This window comes from Dasypus novemcinctus, chromosome 17 (assembly GCF_030445035.2).
Source record: "Dasypus novemcinctus isolate mDasNov1 chromosome 17, mDasNov1.1.hap2, whole genome shotgun sequence".
NCBI classification, from domain to species: Eukaryota; Metazoa; Chordata; class Mammalia; order Cingulata; family Dasypodidae; genus Dasypus; species Dasypus novemcinctus.
This window is the reverse complement of record NC_080689.1, coordinates 80,108,960-80,126,656: the sequence shown is the minus strand read 5'-3', so window position 1 is coordinate 80,126,656 and position 17,697 is coordinate 80,108,960. Positions and strand designations below refer to the sequence as shown.

Here is a 17,697-nt window from a genome sequence, read left to right as displayed (position 1 = left end):
CACTAGTTTTCTGGCCCTTTTCAGATGACAAAAACACCTCTGTATACTTTAATTCCACAAATAGTCTCATTTCAGTGTTTAAAAGGTTCAGCTCTGTCCATAATCAAACCTCAGAAATTCATTTCTAGGTAAAGCTTCCGTCCATGAGGCATGCTTCAGGAACAAGCTTTCTTCTATTTTCCTGCTGTCTTAGCTTCCAGGCTGCTAAGGCAAATACCATGCAATGGGCCCGCTGAAACAACGGGAGTTTATTGGCTGGAGGTTGTGAGGTCAGAAGCCCAAAACGGAGACATCAGCAAGGCGACGACTTCTTCCTGAAGGCTGCGGCATGCTGGGGCTGGCCGCCAGCCGCCCTCGGTCCCTGGCTGTGCTGCCACATGGCAATGTCTTCTCCTTTCTCTTCCCAGTTTCGTTGACCCAGCTTCTTCTGTGTCTTCGCGTCTCCGTTTCCTTCTGTTGGTAAAGGAGTCCCGTTGACTTTATTAAAGCACAACCTAATTCAGTGGGGCTACACCTGCACCGAAGGAGCATCTTCAAGTTCCCCTACTTACACGGCTCCACACTCAGCAGAACGCGCACCAAGGCCAAGACCATGTCCAAGTTGGGGTGCACAATTCAACCCAACACTTTGCCACTGGCTTTTCCTTTGAACCACCATATCCCACCCTCCCCCGAGGCTCCAAGGTGGCTCACAGCACTTCCGACCCCTCCAGGGAGAATGGGGAAGGGGTATGGGTTCAGGCAGGTTACACCTGCTCGGTGCTGTCCTGACTGTGCTTCGGCGTCCACTCTGCCTAGCTGGCGTCACACGCTGACTTTTGCCTTTCTTTGGAGGCCCCTTATCCTAGAGGACATCTCATCGACAGGGGGCAAATTCTTCTGCCTGTAGCCCGGACGCACACACCTTCTACTAACCTGGAGGTATGTAATCGGCCTCTTTCCGCCCACGTGTGAGATCATCTCGCCCCTGCTAGGAAGCCTTCTTGCGCAGAGTTGCCTGAAATAAAGTCCCCAGTCGTTCCCTACCTCTCACACCTGACATCGAGTCACACACGCTGCGCGCATGCGCCGAGCACAGGGCCCTGAGCCCCCGCAGGAACAAGCTAGCTGGGCTGTGGGAAAGGCAGAAGCAGAGACAAGGAGCGAGGGGGCAAGGATTTTCCAAGCGCACCAGAATAACGCCTTACGCAGGGCTGGGATTTGGCGGAGGAGAGGGACACACTTGCCTCAGGGGCCAAATTTAAGGGGTGTCATAAAATTCGGTAATCAAGACAAAAATTATTTAATGCAATATATATTTTTAAATGCACATAAACAATAAAAGGGGCAAATTTTGCATTTAGGCTCCAGCACGGCTTAGCAGGGCGCTGGCACTAGGCAAAAGCGGGTTGCAGGCGTCCTCGCAGCTGACTGCGCCCCTGGGCCGCTTCCACGCAGACCTGCTGAGCGGTCCCTCGTGGGAGGCAGCCACTCGGCTGGGCCTTGAAGGAGTGGGCCCGAGGAAGGCAGGAGGCGAGGCCTGGAGCGGCAGCGGAGAGGAAGCAGCCCCTAGAGATCAGTCCCAGATGCCAGAAGGGTAAGGAGGTCTCGGCCCTGCGGGGAGCCAAGGACTAGCTCCAGCAGGACCCTTCAGAATGGTGAGTGGGGGAGACACAGGCCCAGGGTTCCTATGCACATAAGGGGGACGATGACAGGTCACGCCCGCACGCAGGTGAGCTGTTTATCCCGACTGAGGGATGCCAGCCTTCCTAGTGGAAAACAGGTGTGGACGGCTTCCCGAGGGCGGGCCCGGGCCTCAGTTTCCCCCACCGTCACAGCGAGGGCGCGCGGGGCCGGGGCGGGTCCCGCCGGGGCCCTGCCCGCCGGCCGCCCAATCGCCGCGGGCCCGCCGAGCCCCGGGGGGCTGGGGCGGCCGCCGCGCCCGAGCGTGCCGCGGCTGCGCCGACGCGCGAGCGCGGGCCAGGGCGGCGGGCGCGCTCAGTCTGGCGGCGGCGGCCGTGCGCGCACGGACGTGCCCGGAGCGCCGCAGCCGCCCGCAGCCGAGCGCGCCGAGCCCGGGGGGCGCCCGCCCGCCATGGTGTCGTGGATCATCTCCAGGCTGGTGGTGTAAGTGGCCTCCCGCCCGCGCCCCGCGCCCCTCTCCCCCGCGGCCGGGCCCCGGGCGCGCGCCCTGTCCGCGCCGGGCCCCGGGGCGGCTCGGCTATTAATACCCGGCGGCCGCTAAATTTAGGATACAGTAGCGGCGGGGGACGCCAGCGAGCTGGCGGCCGGGACGCGCGCCTCGAGTCCTGCGGGGACCCGGCCCCGGGGCGCCGCGCCCCCCGGCTTTGTTCCCCGGCGGGGTCGGGTTGGCGGAGGCCCCGGGGGGGGGGGGGCGCGCGGCGGGGACACGCCTCTCTCTCCTGCGGGGGACTGCGGGGGGCGCCTTTGGCCCCGCTTTTGTCAGGTGGCAGTGGCAGAGGCGGCGCCCGGACGAGCCGGGGGGCGCTGCCTGAAGGGGTCAGCGCGGAGCCCGGCGGTCGGGTGGAGGCGGGGCCCCCCTGGAGTGGGGAAAGGCTCCTTTTTAGGCTGCCTGCAGTGACAGCGGCCGAGGCCGCTGGGACGCGGGTGAATCTCGGGGGGCCTCCTCGCGTCCCCGGATAGCCTCGGCAGGGGCTTTGCGGGGAGAAAGAGGGGCAGGCATCTCCGGGAATGCAGGGCAACTGTCAGGTGGCGGCCGGTCCCCGGGCGGTGGGGGGACACCTCCGCGGCCTTGCGGGGCGGCGCAGAGTCATGGGGTGAGGTCAGCAGGCCTGGGGGTGGGCGTGGGGCGTGCGTTTCCCTCTCGCGCCCGCGGGTGGGGTGGGGCTTTGCAGAGCCGCGGCGCTGGGGGAGTCACCCGCCCTGGGCGCTGAGCGCCGCTGCGGGCCTCCGCCTGCCCTCGCCCTTCGCCCCGGGGTCCATGCAGACTCGCTGCCTGCTCTGGGAGCCGCTGGGGCTGGAAGTGGGCTGGGGAGGCCAGACCCACGCTGGCCTCAGCCTTTTTCTTTGTCTGAGCAAGAGGGGCCCGGGGTCTCGCCCACTGATCGTGCAGCATCACGCCCCACGGCTTGAAACACCTCCCATCTCCTCGTCATTCCTGATTTCCAGCGAAGCCGGCCAGGGCCTCATGCCCCGCCTGTCATACCAAAGCCACAACCCACCCACCCCCCAGTCCTCCCAGGCCGCCTGTCCACAGCTGTTGCTGCCTGCTGGGGGTTCGCACCCCACCCCAGGTTGGCACTTACATATTTAGAGGATTCCAAGGTGAATCCTGGCTGAGTGACACAGAGGCTGGACGGCAGGCCTCGCCCTGCCTCCCCGCCCAGCGCAGCGGCGGGGAGTGCACCCTGATGGGTGTATTTCCCGGTGCAGGTGGAGGGGCCCTGCCCCAGGGCTGGGTCTCTGGTGCTGTGGGCTGGTGCTGGAGCACGGGATGGAGGGCTGCAGTCTCAGTCGAGTCACCACCGTCTTGACTTTTATTAGCGTCTCACCCCTTCCTGGGACAGAGCAGCTCCGGGAGGAGAGCCATGTATTTGGCAGGGGCTTTGGGTTGGCTGTTACTTTCCAAAGCCCAGATCCAAGGCTTCCGAGAACTTCAGTGATCAGCCGAATTGCCCCTCAGGTCAGCCCAAGGGAGGGTTTGCGGGATTTGGGGTCATTATTCCCGCTGTCAAATGGTCCAAAGGTCAGGTTCACCAGTTATTCCTCAAATCCTTCATTTCCTATGGAAACCCAACATGGGTATGTCAACTATGAATTGGTAAAACCATTTTTAATAAGCAACACCTGCTTTCCATAAGCAGTACCTGTTCATTATAGGAAAATCAGAAAATAAAGATAGACTGAAGGTGGTCTAGTTACTCAAGAGATCAGTAAGGATAACTGGGGGTGGGGTACGGTCTTCTAGAAGCTTAATCCTATACATGTGTGTCCGTATATTGAAATTTGCAATTTAAGGGAGTTACCTGTCCATTCAGCCTGATATTCCACACGCCTAGAGGGCATCTGGGCAAGGCGGAGTAACACCGGGCTAGCAGTGAGAGAGCCCTTGGCTCAGATCCCGGTCCTGCCTCGGTGGATAGCTTGCGGTTGACGCGTCTCGGGAGCCGGCTCGCCTCTTGTCGCTGCCGCAAGGATTTCCATGGCATTCCACTCCTAGGTTACCGAGCAGGCGGGTGATGATTCTGCCTCCTGCCCTTCCCGGCGAGCTCTACGAGGGGCTGTGAGAGCTCTGCAAGGCGCTCTCAGCAGGCATCTCCTGTGGTTTTCAAACCGGGGTCCCCGAGGGCCAGCCAGGCTGAGAGGGTGACTCTGGGCTCCCCAGCTTGGATACAATGTGAGCACCCCTTTTCGTTTGTTTTGCATGTTGGGGGTGCAGATAAAATAGAATTAGAGAAATATAGAATTAGGAGAAACCATTGATCTGGTCCTCCCCGTCCGTGTGTGAAACTGCGGAGTGAATGTGCCCTGCCCAGAGTCGCCGGTTGGCCAGAAGCCAGGCGACCCGTTCTTGGTCAAAGCCTGATGCGCCCCCCCCCCCACTCTGTCTCTTCCGGGCCCCAGGGCCTCTGGTTTAGCATCCTGTGCTTGTGTTTCCTGGGTGCAGTCCTGACATGGTTTTCTACGGGCATTTGGGGCAGACCTTCCACTGTGTCTGAGGCTGGGGAGGGGGTGTCTTTCTGGTGCCAGTCCCCGAGGGGCCTTGGGGCACCTGGCGGTGTCCAGGACCGCAGCCGGCGCCTGTGGGCCTCCCTGCCACCACTGCCTGGGAGCAGCGCCCCCCGCTCATTAGCCAGGCCACCCCCTCCCAAGTACCTGGCACCGGAGGGCACTCTGAAGGCTGGCAGTGCCGATGGAGACCAAGCCCTGGGGAGGAACAGGGGAGCTGGCCAGTGTCAGCCCCGGGATGGTGGCTAGTGGACAGCGGGGCACTGACCCCTGGACCAGGTGCTGCGAGCGAGGACGGGTTGGAAGTGCCGCCTTCTGGCCGGCCTCCTGTCTCCCGGCTCAGCCAGGAGGAGTGGAGGAAGCCGTGGCCCCTGCAGCAGGTCGGCTGGTGCTCAGACCCCCGCTGATAGGTGCAAGGGGTGCAGAGCTCACCTGGGACCCGCCTGCTCACCTTCCAGGTATTTATTTTCTTTACACACAACTCAAGGCCTAGGCGTGGATGAATTTCAAACCAGGGCGAGGATGTCCGCCTGCACCCAGTTGGAGGAGGGGACGCAGAGGCTTCTCGAGGGCTGGGGGGATCCAGCATCTTGAGGCCGTCATTCCCAGGAGCAGGTGTTGCCACCTGGTCCCTGGACAGAATTTCGGCCAACGCCCAGAATGTTCTCTGAACTTCCAGAGCTTCCAGCACTCATGGGTCTAGCAGACCAAAACCTGAGCTTGCTTTGTGGCTAGGAAAAAAAAAAAAAAAGAGTTCCGATTCACCATAATTTTCAGAATAACTGAAAAAACTTCCTTTCCACGTTGCCCATCTTGTAGAAACATTGTTTTTTTTTTTAAGAAAATACAGTCTGTTGATGAAGACAGAGCCTTCATTTCATGGCCTAAGATGTGGTGAAGGCCGGGCGCTGTGCTTTGGAGCAGGACTGTCCCGGGGTCGGGTTGTGAAAGTACAGGAGATTGGAAGGAACGGGGAGCGCCTTCAGGATGTGCCTGATTGTTGCAAAACAAATGGAAAGACGAAAGGCCCTCAGTCCTTAAACATCAGCTGGCCTTCCTTCGGGCCGCCGTTCTGACCCGCTGTCAAGATTCCCAGGGACGGGGGGCAGGTGTAGCTCAGGGTGAGACCTGCTTCCCGTGTCCAAGGTCCTGGGTTTGATCCCTGGCACCTCCATGAAGCAAAGATTGCTCAGGACAGTTAGCGTCCACTCCCCCCACCCTGGGGCCCCAGCTCTCCATCTGTGAGGCAGGGTGCTGGCCAGCAGCACCTCTGCGGTCAGTGGCCCTCTGGGTCCCCTCCGCCCCCTCCTCCCCCAGCTGGCCCACGGCCACCACCACGCTTGTTTATAAGGGGGGGTGAAACGCCAGTAGGGCCGCTGCTGTCAGCTGCCCTGCCTCCTTGTCTGTAAATCCTGCCTGCTGGGAAGTAGCTGATGCGGGCATCCCACCGGGGCTTCTTGAGGTTTGCTCACAAGTGAGGGTCCCCCCTGGTGATTGCCGGGGTCTGCCCCTCTTCCTTCGGAAGCGAGCTTCCTTCCTTGGAGGGTGTTATGGGGGGGGGGGCTCCCGAGCCCCCTGGCGAGGCTGCCGTTTGGCATCGTGTATGGGTGCCCTGTGCGCGCGCCTGTTTTCCAGAGCGCGGGAGGCTGCAGGGAGGGGTGGCCGTGACAGCGGTGTCACAGCAGGCGGTACTTTCCGATTCCACTGCCAGGGATGAGCCGCCACGTCCTTGGCCCTGGAAACCGGGACACTTGCTGTCTGTGGGAATTTTCCTGAGAGCCAGCCAGAGCCAAGGGGGTTTGCATTTGGGCCACACGCGTGTTTTTACTCTCCTCTGGGCCCGGGGAAGGTCCCGCTGGATTGAAGATGGATACTGTTTGTTTTCAATTTTCAAACGTCTCCTCTTCGCCCACAAGCACATGGTGGGCTCGTCGGGATCTTCAGTCACTCTCCGGAGCTCTCCTGGTAAAGAGAGGACAGAACCAACTCCTGGGACGCAGTCTGCGGGACTCTTCCCGGGGGGTTTGGCGTGGCCTTCCCGCGGGGCCTGTGCCCCTAGCCCGGGTCTAGTGAGCTCCATCTGTTATGCCGGTTCCGCCTGACGCGAGGCTGCCCAGGATGCTGGGGGGGAGGGCCGTGAGACTCGGGTGGGCTCGGGGAGGCAGAGCCACGAGCCACCCGAGGGGGAGGCGGTGACGGGGCACACGCGTTGGTTCAGTACTTGCTCTTCTAGACTTGACCATTCCTCATCAGAGAATCGGAGTTCCACAGCAGAGAGCGTCTATTATCTGAATTATCATCCTCCCAAGAGCCGCTGCTGGGAGCCCGCCCTGGACATCGGGCCACTGCAGGCCTCTTGAGGGACACTGGGCAGCTCTTGGCTAAGAGCGCCTCCGCGTCACCAGTGCAGGGAGCTGTCCAGCCCCGGGGCCCTTTAGTCCTGCCTCTCAGCTTTTAGGGTGATGCGCACCTGCCGTGTTCTCCCTTCTCTCCTCTCCATTTGCCTCTCACAGCTCAATTAATTCTCCCTGCGGCATTCTCCTGTGTACTTTTTTTTTGCATCCTTTTATCTCCTTCCAAGGGCTATAGGTGGTACTTTGTCCCATTCCCTTCTCGTAACCCACTCCATCCTCCCTCACTCGGCCATAGGAGTGCGTGGCCCTGAGGTCTCGCGACTCGCTGCCCTGGCCACGGTGACCGGCTGGATGTAGGCTCCTGGCCCAAGCTGAGCGCCCCCGCCCGCCCCAGGCCTTCTTGGTTTGGGGCCGGGGAAGAACAGCCTTGCCGTCAGGGCCCAGGGCGCAAATGCTGCGCGGTGGGGCTGCCGGCGGCCGCATTCCCTGGCATGTGGAGAAGACCTGCAGGTCGGAGAGGAGGACGCAGCAAAGCCTAGACGAGCAGAGTTGAGACCCGCAGAGGGAGGAGGCGGCCCAGGAGTCTCGGTTCCTGTTACTCAGGCCTCAGCTCCTGCGACTGCTCTGATGCCACGAGCGGCTCCGTATCCTGGAATGAAAACCTTGAACGAGTGCTTGCATTAATCCAGTATTTATTGCAGTGCTGAGGATGGACTGGGTTGTGCCACAGTAGCAACTCCCAGATCCCAGGGTCTTGAAACAACGAAGGCGCATATCTTGCTGTCTGCTGCCCGGCCAGCGTGGGTTGTAATCACCTGGAGTCCCAGGCCAACTGAGTCTCCTTGTCTTAGGTGGTACCGTCGCAACACAAGGCTTTAGGATTCAGGGCACTAGGGAGAGAAAAACGGAGAATCACGTGCCGGCTCTTGAGTACCTCTACCCAGAAGGGTCACATGTCACTTCTGCTCACATTTCATTGAGCAAATCACATGGCCAAGCCTGAACTCAAGTGGGTGGAGAACTACAGTCCTCCTAAACAGCTGTGACCAGCCTCAGTGGCCACAGCACCTGTGCTGAAGGAATCCTACCCAGCCTTGCACACCAAAAAATGTCCTTTTTTCCTAAAGTTGGTGTAAGATGGGTTTTTTTTTGCCCCTTCTTGCTGCCAGGAGAACACTAACATACTTTTTCACCTCTTTACATTTTATGCCCTCTCCTTTATTGTTTGTGAGTTAAAGGAGGAGTTGAAACTTTGAAGAGACATGAGCAGTTGTAAAACGCTGAGGCCATTTGATGACTAAGTGCCTAAAGATGCTCCACGCTCGGCTCTGTCTCCACCTGCCTCCCTCCACGAAGCCTCCTGCGGGTTCCCTGTTCTCTGGGTCCCTGGAGTGCCACTGCCACTTGGTCCCTTGCGCTGTGGTGGCGCATGCATTTGCTTCCTTGGAAGGCCGTGTCTGCGTCTTCCCTGTGTCTTGCTCTTCGTGTGGCCTGTGCCCAGTTGAGCGTGTGTTGGATCTGAATGACTCAGGGCCTCGCTGCTCAAAGCGTGGCCTGTGCACGGCAGCCCCGGCACCCCTGGGGGCTCGCTAGGGAGGCAGAATCCCAGGCCTCACCCAGGGGCTGGGCACCATCATCTCATCTGTGACATGAAAAGAAACGGGCTGGCCTGAGGGTCCCACTCTTGGCTGCAGAACCGGATGTCGATGCTGATTCATCATTTGTGCTAGACTGCTTTCTGGTTCCAGGAGGTCCCAGCCCTGACTTTTTATGAGTTCTGAGTTCCATAATTGGACTCCACTAACCCAGTGCCCACCCATGAACCTTTTAAGACTGAGCTGAATATTGACCACTGTGTAACATCTAGTTTTGCCACAATGGGGGTTTGGACTGTCAGGGTGATGCCCGTCAGAAAGAATGTTGAGCTGAGCAGGTCCTGCTTCCAGGGCAGAATCTAACTCTTAAGACATCCCAACCAAGTGAGGGTCAGCAGGGGTGGGGGTGGGTGGGCTGGACTATTCATGGGTCTTGGTAGGGAGGGCTGGAGGAAGGAACAGGAGAACTCTGGGGAGGTGGAAGTGTGTGGTTGAAAATACAGTTGTGGGAATGTTCTTTTGGAAAATATGGTAGGAGAGGGTCATTGGTATGCAGGGTATCAGTGGTGGGGGAGTGTGTGGAAAGGGGGCACCTGGGGCGTGCTTTTTTTGGAATATGAATGTGTTCATCTAGTTATAGTGTATTATCTCAGTGGGTGGAGACCCACACAATAAACAACAAAATATTAAACTCCCATCCTGGGGAGTCCTGCTACATTCTCAAATAGAGGGGCAAGGATCTCTTGAGAACATAGGCAGTGCCTAATAAAAGAAAACAGACCAATAGGTCAAGCCCTCAATATTAATGCATATAACTATGAACGTTATTCTTGTAAAATTGTAACTTAGCCTAATACTATTGCCTAAGAGTTACCTCCTGAAAACCTCCTTGTTACTCACATGTGGTCTCTCTCTGATCCAAATTCATCAAATAAACACACTATCTTCTGCCTGGTTTGGGACATGACTCCCAGGGATGAGCTTCCCTGGCCCTGAGGGATTAATTCCAAGCACCCAAGCGCCAACCAGCAATGTATTTGGAAAAGGATCTTGACCAAAAGGGGGAAACATCAAATACAAAAGAGTTTTTACAGCTAAGAGATTTCAAAATGGATCGGGCAGTCATTCTAAGGTTACCTTATGCATGTCTCAGGCAGATCTCACTGACTGCCACTATTGAACAAAGCTTCAAACAGAGGTGCTCCTGAGGGTTCTAGAGCCATCCAGACACTACTGGCAAGGTGCACCACACCCCCCCCCAGGGGTGTTAGTGGGCCTTACCTTGAAATATAGGATAACCTACTTTCCCAATGTAACAGAGTTAAACTCATTTATAATTTCCTTACACATGATTCTTCTCCCCCTTTTATTTGATCATATAATTAGCACTATATCCACTAAATATATGTCTCAGAGACTTAAATCTTTGGTCCATTCATATGCCAGTTGAACCCTGAATCTCAGAAGAGTTGTGGCCAACACCTACTCTCCAGATGATTGGACTTGCCCAGGACAACTAATAAAATGGATGATATGGACAAGTCCTGGTCCTCAAAACAGAGAGTATCTAGAACTGCAAGCCAAACAGTTCCTTCCATCTTCCCCATACGATCAAAGCCCCCTCTCAACCTGAGGCAGAGCGGTCATCACCATCCCCAAATCTTCAAGATTGAGAGGTGAACAAACATAAGGGGGAGTACAACCATGGACAAAGTAAACTTATTAATACTGTAGCAATGGAAGAACATGTAACATTGTTATAAAGATATGGTTACCAGAGGTTCTGAGGGGAAAGGGAGGGAAGAATATGTGTGACGTGGGGCATTTTTTAGGGCATTGTAATTAAGTGTAAACCACAATGTAAACTATAGACCTTGGTTAGTAGCAATGCTTCAATATTTACTCATCACTTGTAACAAATGTACCACACAATTGTAAGATGTTATTAATAGGGGAAGATGGGGAGGGGTGAGGTACAAGAGAATCCCTTGAACTTTTGTTGTAACTTTTCTGTAATCTAAAACCTCTTTTAAAATAAAGTTTATTATATAAAAAAAAAAGACCTCCCAATCCTCAAATGCTTCCCTTTTAATCTCTTTCCTTTTCTGATGGAGGAAGAGAGAGAAGCGTTATTGGAAAGAGTCTCCTTTTCAGTGGTAGGGCTTCCACCCCGATCAGGATGGGTCCATTGCTTGACTGAGCCTTTCATTGATTTATTGCCCATTTATTGGTCCTTTGCTTTGGGCCGGGCCCTCTGTTGGGCACCAGGACTGTGAAGATGGATGAGGTCCAGTTCCATCTTTGAGAGTTTAGGAGGTCACATAGCCAGTTGAATGGAAAATTGGGGCTTGACTTCCAGTGTCCCTCCTGCTGGCCAGAGGGTGGGTATTTTGTGAGCGTGTGTTTATGACTTTTCTGGCTTCGGTTGGGAATTGCCGGGAAGAGCCCTTTCATCAGGGGCAGTGGTGCATCTCCGTTGTAAAGGTATCGCACCACTGCTGCGTCTCCTGCCTGGAAGACTGTGGCATCCCGTGCTGGGAGAGAAGTAAGGGCAGAGGCGAGCATGTGCTGCGTGGAAGAGTCTGGACAAACAGATGAGTGCAATTTGTGCATCCTCACACACTGTATTAGTTTCCTGTTGTTGCTGTCACAACCACAAACGTACTGGCTGAAAACAATGCAAATTTATTCCCTTTTGGTTCTGGAGGCCCTAAGGCGGAGATGCCAGCAGGGCTTGTTCCTTCAGAGAGCTCCAGGGGAGAATCTGCTCCTTGCCTCTGCCACCTCCTGGTGGCTGCTGGCATTCTTTGCCTGGCGGCCACAACGCCCCAGGGCCTGCTTCTGCTGCTTCACTGCCTTCTCCTCCTCTGTCGTCGAGGCTCTGTCGCCTCCCTGTTAGGAGGGTGCTTGTTATGATATTTAGGGCCAATCCACGACGCTCTCTTAATTTAATCACACCTTCAAAGTCCCTTTTGCTAGATACCGTAATAGTCCCAGGTCCCAGGGGTTAGGGCCTACATGTCTTTACGGGTTTTCCCACACTCATGCCTGCTGGCCCTGCTGCCCCCGAGCTGAGAGGAGCACCCTCAAGAAAGGGGGCATGTGGAAGGGGAACTGCTTTATGACAGAATATTCTGGTGGTTTTTCTTTAAAGATTTATTTATTTATTTCTCTTCCTCCCCCCCCCCCCCACCCCAGTTGTCTGTTCTCTGTGTCTATTTGCTGCGTGTTCTTTGTCCGATTCTGTTGTTGTCAGTGGCACAGGAATCTGTGTTTCCTTTTGTTGCGCCATCTTGCTGTGTCAGCTCTCCGTGTATGCGGCACCACTCCTGGGCAGGCTGCACTTTTTTTCGCGCTGGGCGGCTCTCCTTACGGGGCGCACTCCTTGCACGTGGGGCTCCCATACATGGCACGGCACTCCTTGCGCACATCAGCACTGCGCATGGGCCAGCTGCACACGGGTCAAGGAGGCCCTGGGTTTGAACCACGGACCTCCCATGTGGTAGACGGACGCCCTAACCACTGGGCCAAGTCTGCTTCCCCCTGTTAACGTTTTCATCTTCTGACTATTTAAGAGAAGGATGCAACCTTGCTAAACTGTAGATTCTTTTAGGATTTCCACATAAACAGTCATATCACCTGAAAATAGTGGTTTTGTGTCTTTCCAGGCATTATACTTTTCTTGCTGTTTGTTTTGGCCTTTCTTTCCTGACTGGGACTTGCAGTGCATGATGACTGGAAGTGGTGAAGGTGGACATTCTTGCCTCATTCCTGATTTTCAAAGGCATGCTTTAACATTTTCCAATAAAGTATTGTCCTTACTGTAGAGTTTTCAAAAATATACTTTATCAGGCTAAATTCCTATTCCTTCTAAGAGTTTTTGTAATGAATGATTATACTCTGTTTTATCTAATATTTCTGTTGAGTGAACTTTTTGGGCCTTTAAGTGACAAATTGTATTAGTTAATTTTAACATTAAGCCAACCTTGTATCCCTGGTCCTAACTGGTTGTTATTTTGGCTGATACATTACTAGAGTCTATTTGCTAGTATTTTTGTTTTCTTTCCTTTTTAAGCTGTGTTTCTGAGTAGTCCCGATTGGATTGTCTTTGTCTGGTTTTGGTATCAAGACTACTGTAGCCTCATGACCTATGTTCTCTTTTTCTGAGCTCTGGAATATTTTGTGTAAGATGAATTTCTTTCTTGAATGGCTGGAAGAACTTGCCAGTAAAATCAGAGCCAGGTGCTTTCTTTGTGGGAAGATTTTAAACTACTGATTCACTTTCCTCAGTAGTTATTTATGTTTTCTCTAGCTTCTTGAGTCAGTATTATTTTAGGACTTTGTTCATTTAAGTAATTTTTCAAATTTATTGCCTCTGCTCCCCATTCTTTTTCTTCTCTCCTTCTAGCACTCTTACTACACATAGGAGAGAGATTCTCACTCTGTCTTCACTGCCTGCTCATTTCTTAGTTCTGATTTCTTTTTCTATCACTGCTGCATTATGGCTATCTTAGCTGCCTCCTCAGCCTTATCTAATCAGATGCTGAACATAGCCACTGAGTTTTTAAAGTTTTAATTACTGTATTTTAAAAATTGTGTTTAGTTCAGCTTCAAAACTGGTTGGTCATTTTTATGGTCACTTGATCCTGCCACATATTTGAAACTCACTTTTATTTCTTAAAACATATTAAACACATTTATTTTATATTCTGGTAATGCTAGTGTTTAAACCCTTTGAGGGTTTAATTCTGTTGTCTTGTTTCTGCCAGCCCTTAATCAAGGTAGCTTGAGTGTTTTGTTTTGTTTTTTTAAATATAAGCTTGTATTCCTTGAAATTTTATCTGTAGGAATTCTGTGACACCTGGTAGGTTTCCCCAGAGAAGATTTGCAGTCGTTCCTGCTGGACGTCAAGGGACACTACCAATATTGGAACACTAGAAAGTAAATTCTTGAGCTTTTAAAAATATTCGACCACTTGGGTGGTATAAATTTGGGCTACTCACTTGTGTGATGTCAGACTAGTAGTTACCAGTTCTCAAGGGAAATAGTATTTTCTCTCCACCCACTGTGATGGCTGAAGAACAGACGTTTTTCTTTTCTGTACCTCCAGGCATGGAAGCAGGCTAGTTCAGTTCACCTGGTTAACTTGGCGCAGTTCTTTAGGGTCCAAGCTTCTTAGAGGCTAGTGTTACTAAAAATGCGTGGGACCTACAGCATCACCATCACTTGGGAGTTTATTAGAAATGTAAATTCTCAGCCCCCCCCCAACCTGCTGAATGAGAGTTGTGTAGGCTGACTCTAAGAAGCGTTGCCCTGAGCTGTATCTCCTGTGCTTACACGCCATCAACCTTGTCATCTGAAATTCATTGCTTCAGCTCGGCAAGTGCCCTTCCTTGACCTACCTGGGGTCCCACTTCTATTTGGCTTTTTCTCTGTACATTGATATAATGTGTCAGAATGATTCAAAATGTTCTTGAATTACTTTTTAAAAAAGAATCTATTGTTTTTATTTAACAGTAGACCCCTCCTTCTTTAAATTTTTCAAAGTAACAAGGATACGAAGAGAACAATAAAACCCCTTACTCTGTTATTATTTTATATTTCGTCAGCCATTTTACTTATAAGGATTTCAGTGAGAATTCCACAAAGTGGTTTTGAGATATTTTTAAACAGAAAACTCCTATGATTAAGAGATTAGTTTACTGTTGAAATAACCATGCCCAAAACTTTCTAATGAATGTATTTCTTGGTGTGCTTTCCATTTCACAGGATTGCTGTGCCAGGATAAATACTTAAAGGGTATTTGAAATTCCTTTTAATGAAATAAATTTCTACTGTTATCTTGCAAACGAAGATACTAACAATTTAAAAATAAATTACCTGCTGAGAGGCTGGACTTAAATTACTTTTGAAATTTTTGAAATCTTTGAAACCTACCAAGAAGTTGAAGAACAGTACAATGAACACCTCAACGTTCTTGTCACACTCACTCCATCTCTGCCTATAGAAATGCACACATGTCCCTGTTGCCTGCCATCAGAAAGTAGACGTCATGTCAGGTCACCCTTAAATACTTCAGCATGTCACTCAGGGTCAAGGTTATTCTCCCCCACCTGTGATTCTCAAACTTGTTGGTCTCAGGATCCTTTTAGACTCTAAAAAAAAAGTGCGGTTCCCCAAAACTTTTTTGTGGTTTATAACTTACAACACTTACCGTATTAAAATTAAAATGAAGACATTTTGAAATAGGTATTTATTAATTCATTTTAAAAAAACAATGAAAAATGGTGTTTTCTATATTAAAATAACTTTTTTATGAAAAATATATTTTCTAGAACGAAAAAGGAATAGGGAGAAAAGTGACTTTGTACGTCTTTGCAAGACCCCTTCATATCGAGGTCAGTTGCCATGTGGAATCTGAACTTTACTAATAAAGGTTGATCTACCTTACACTTTGAATGGATCTTGTACCCATGAATGACTTTGCAACATCGTGCATTGGTCATCTGAAAAGTACTGGTTCACGGAATTAAATGCCGATCATCTAAATGCCGGCATAGTTCATTATACCGCACTGTTCTAGATTTCTCGCTGCTAAAACAAATACCATACAATGGGCTGGCTTAACAACGGGAATTTCCTGGCTCGAGGTTTCAGACGCCGGGAGGCTTGCTTCCTCCCGGGGTTGGTGTCTTCTGGCTGGCTGGCAGTCTTTGGGTTGCCTGGCTTTTCTGTCACGTGGCACGTCCTCGCCTTTCTCCCAGGTCTTTGCCTTTCTCCCGTGGGTTCCTTGACTCCCAGATTCTAGCTGCTCCCGGTGGCTTTTCTCTCTGACTTTCATTCTTCATACAAAGGGCTCCAGTAATCCCAATTACAGCCCACCCTGATTGAATCAGGCCACCCCTTACTGAAGTCACATCTTGAAGAGATCTTCTTTACAGCGGGGCAGTCCCTACCCGAATACAGACCAAGACCAAGAACTGTCCAAAGCGGGGTACACAATTGAGTCCACCACGAGCATCAAAAAGTCACATTCGTATCACTAGCCATGCAGTCAGCCAATCTAAAGTGATGGGAAGCTGTCAGTCTCATGGCGGTGGATACAAATTGTCCAAAATTCTAATTTTTGTTGGGAAGCTCAAATTTTGTCATTGACACCAGACACTGTTTCTTTTTCTTGAAGGCTTTGTTCATTTTCAAGGAAACCCTCGCCAGATAACTAAGTCTGAGTAACCATAGTTTGCTGGCCATTCTGTCAAGTCACAGTGATTTTCCGTGACAACAGGATAGCTCGGGTCACAGCGCAGTCCCACGTGCTTTTCGAGACAATTATCATGCCTTGTTGTGCAGCAGAAATGCTGTGTCCTTCCAATTTCATCACAATATTAAGACTGGTGCTCAAGATTTAATAACATTGATACTTTTTGCTGCATCATCAAGGATATTCTTCAGTGAAATGGGCATTTATTTATCCTGTGTGGTGTTAAAGAGTACGAGTACTAGCAGAGTTTGATGCCGCTTCCTGGATTCATGCAGAAGCCCCAGCAGGTTTTTTTTTTTAAGTAATGCTTAACTTTAATTTTTAAATTATATTAGCTACATGAAGTAATATTTGAGGGCATTAAATATAATTAAGGCATGTTACCACATGTAGCACAGCAACAATTTATCACAGAATGTATGGATTTCCTAAGTAATGCTAATTTGTACACGCACAATACTTTTCACCAAAGAACTGCAAAAGTGCTATAAAAAAACATATATATATATATATATATATATATATCAGATATATCAGAGGCAAACAGAATCCTTTTAAAATCAGTAGTGGAGACAAAGTGTGTGTCTAGGGAAGAAAGCATTCACTTCAACCTATTCCAGTGTTTCAGTGACCAAATGGCAACTTCCCAACCATAACACATTATTTGGGGGACTTAAAAGCAATCTACTTCCTAGCCTCTATTACAGAAAGTATATGTAATTTCCCATTTCTGTTTCTGCTTATGTTTTCATAGCATATATATTGAATGTATATTTTCAAAAAGTTTCAGAATGGAGTATCAAGTATGTACTACCATAAATAATTTGAGCCAGACTTTTTTTGCCGCTAATTATTTTTGATGGCTCACAGTAGTAAAACTTCTTCAGTTACAAACATCTACCCACCACTGCTTTTGTACCATGAGTGCAAATTCTACACAGTGAAAGGGGCACTTGCCTTAATTTTACTATTAAAATTGTTTTGACTTCGTGGACCCCCTGAAAGGGTCTCGGGGGCCCTCAGGAGTCTGTGGACCATAATTCGGAACCCCTGTTCTATACAGTCAAAACTCATGACCACCCCAAAGAAAATCAACTGACTCTCATCCAACAATGTCTCCAACACGTGATCCAAACTCAGATTGACCTGTATTTTAAAAATCCTTTTTATCAGTTGGTGTTCTCCCCTTGTTTCTATTTGGAGCCAGTCAGGGTTCACACACTGAAGGTGACTGCTGTGTCCCCCAGCCCCGTTCTTCATGGCATGTCCAGGCCAGCCTCCCACATCCTGGATTTGCAGACTTGTCCTCGCGATCAGAGGCAGGTCCCACAATTGTGGCAAGAACATCGTGTTGGGTAAGTAACCGTTCCTCCCAAGACCTTTTGTCTCCCCATCAGGACAGTGTCTGGTTGTCTCACAATTGGCGATGCCAATCTTTTTTATGGTCCTGGGGATTGAACCCAGGATCCCGTACATGGGAAGCAGGTGCTCAGCCACCGAGCGACACCCGCTCCCAGGTGGTGCCGATCTTGACCACTTGGTATCAAGATGTATAATTTCTTTAAATCCAGAATTTTTCATTGCTTTCAGTGGGAGGGAAAGTCAGGGACTGAAGTAAAGAGAAGAAGGACTGGCTGGTGGGTTGCTAGTGTGGTTTCCGCCCGCCCAGATTGAAGAGAACGAATTGGAGGAGCTGCCGGAAAGGCCCTCTTCCCTCCTCCTGTGTCACAGTCTGGCTCCCCTGTCCTGGCTGGCAGGGTCACCCCACCTGGGCCTGCCTCACCTCCAGAGAACGCGG

The 17,697-nt window shown here is 51.4% G+C and overlaps 1 protein-coding gene across 2 annotated transcripts in view; it reads left to right on the top strand.

The window, feature by feature from the left end:
• The first annotated feature begins 1,975 nt into the window (after window positions 1-1,975).
• Window positions 1,976-17,697, top strand: part of REEP1 (receptor accessory protein 1) — a 121,588-nt gene continuing 105,866 nt past the window's right edge. Inside the window, exon 1 of one of the 2 annotated variants that reach the window (XM_004465704.4) lies at window positions 1,976-2,106. In XM_004465704.4, coding sequence (XP_004465761.1) covers window positions 2,075-2,106 — 32 coding nt within the window. In that variant the 5' untranslated portion in view covers window positions 1,976-2,074. The remainder of the gene's footprint in view (window positions 2,107-17,697) is intronic. The other variant, XM_058279044.2, reaches the window with a different exon arrangement.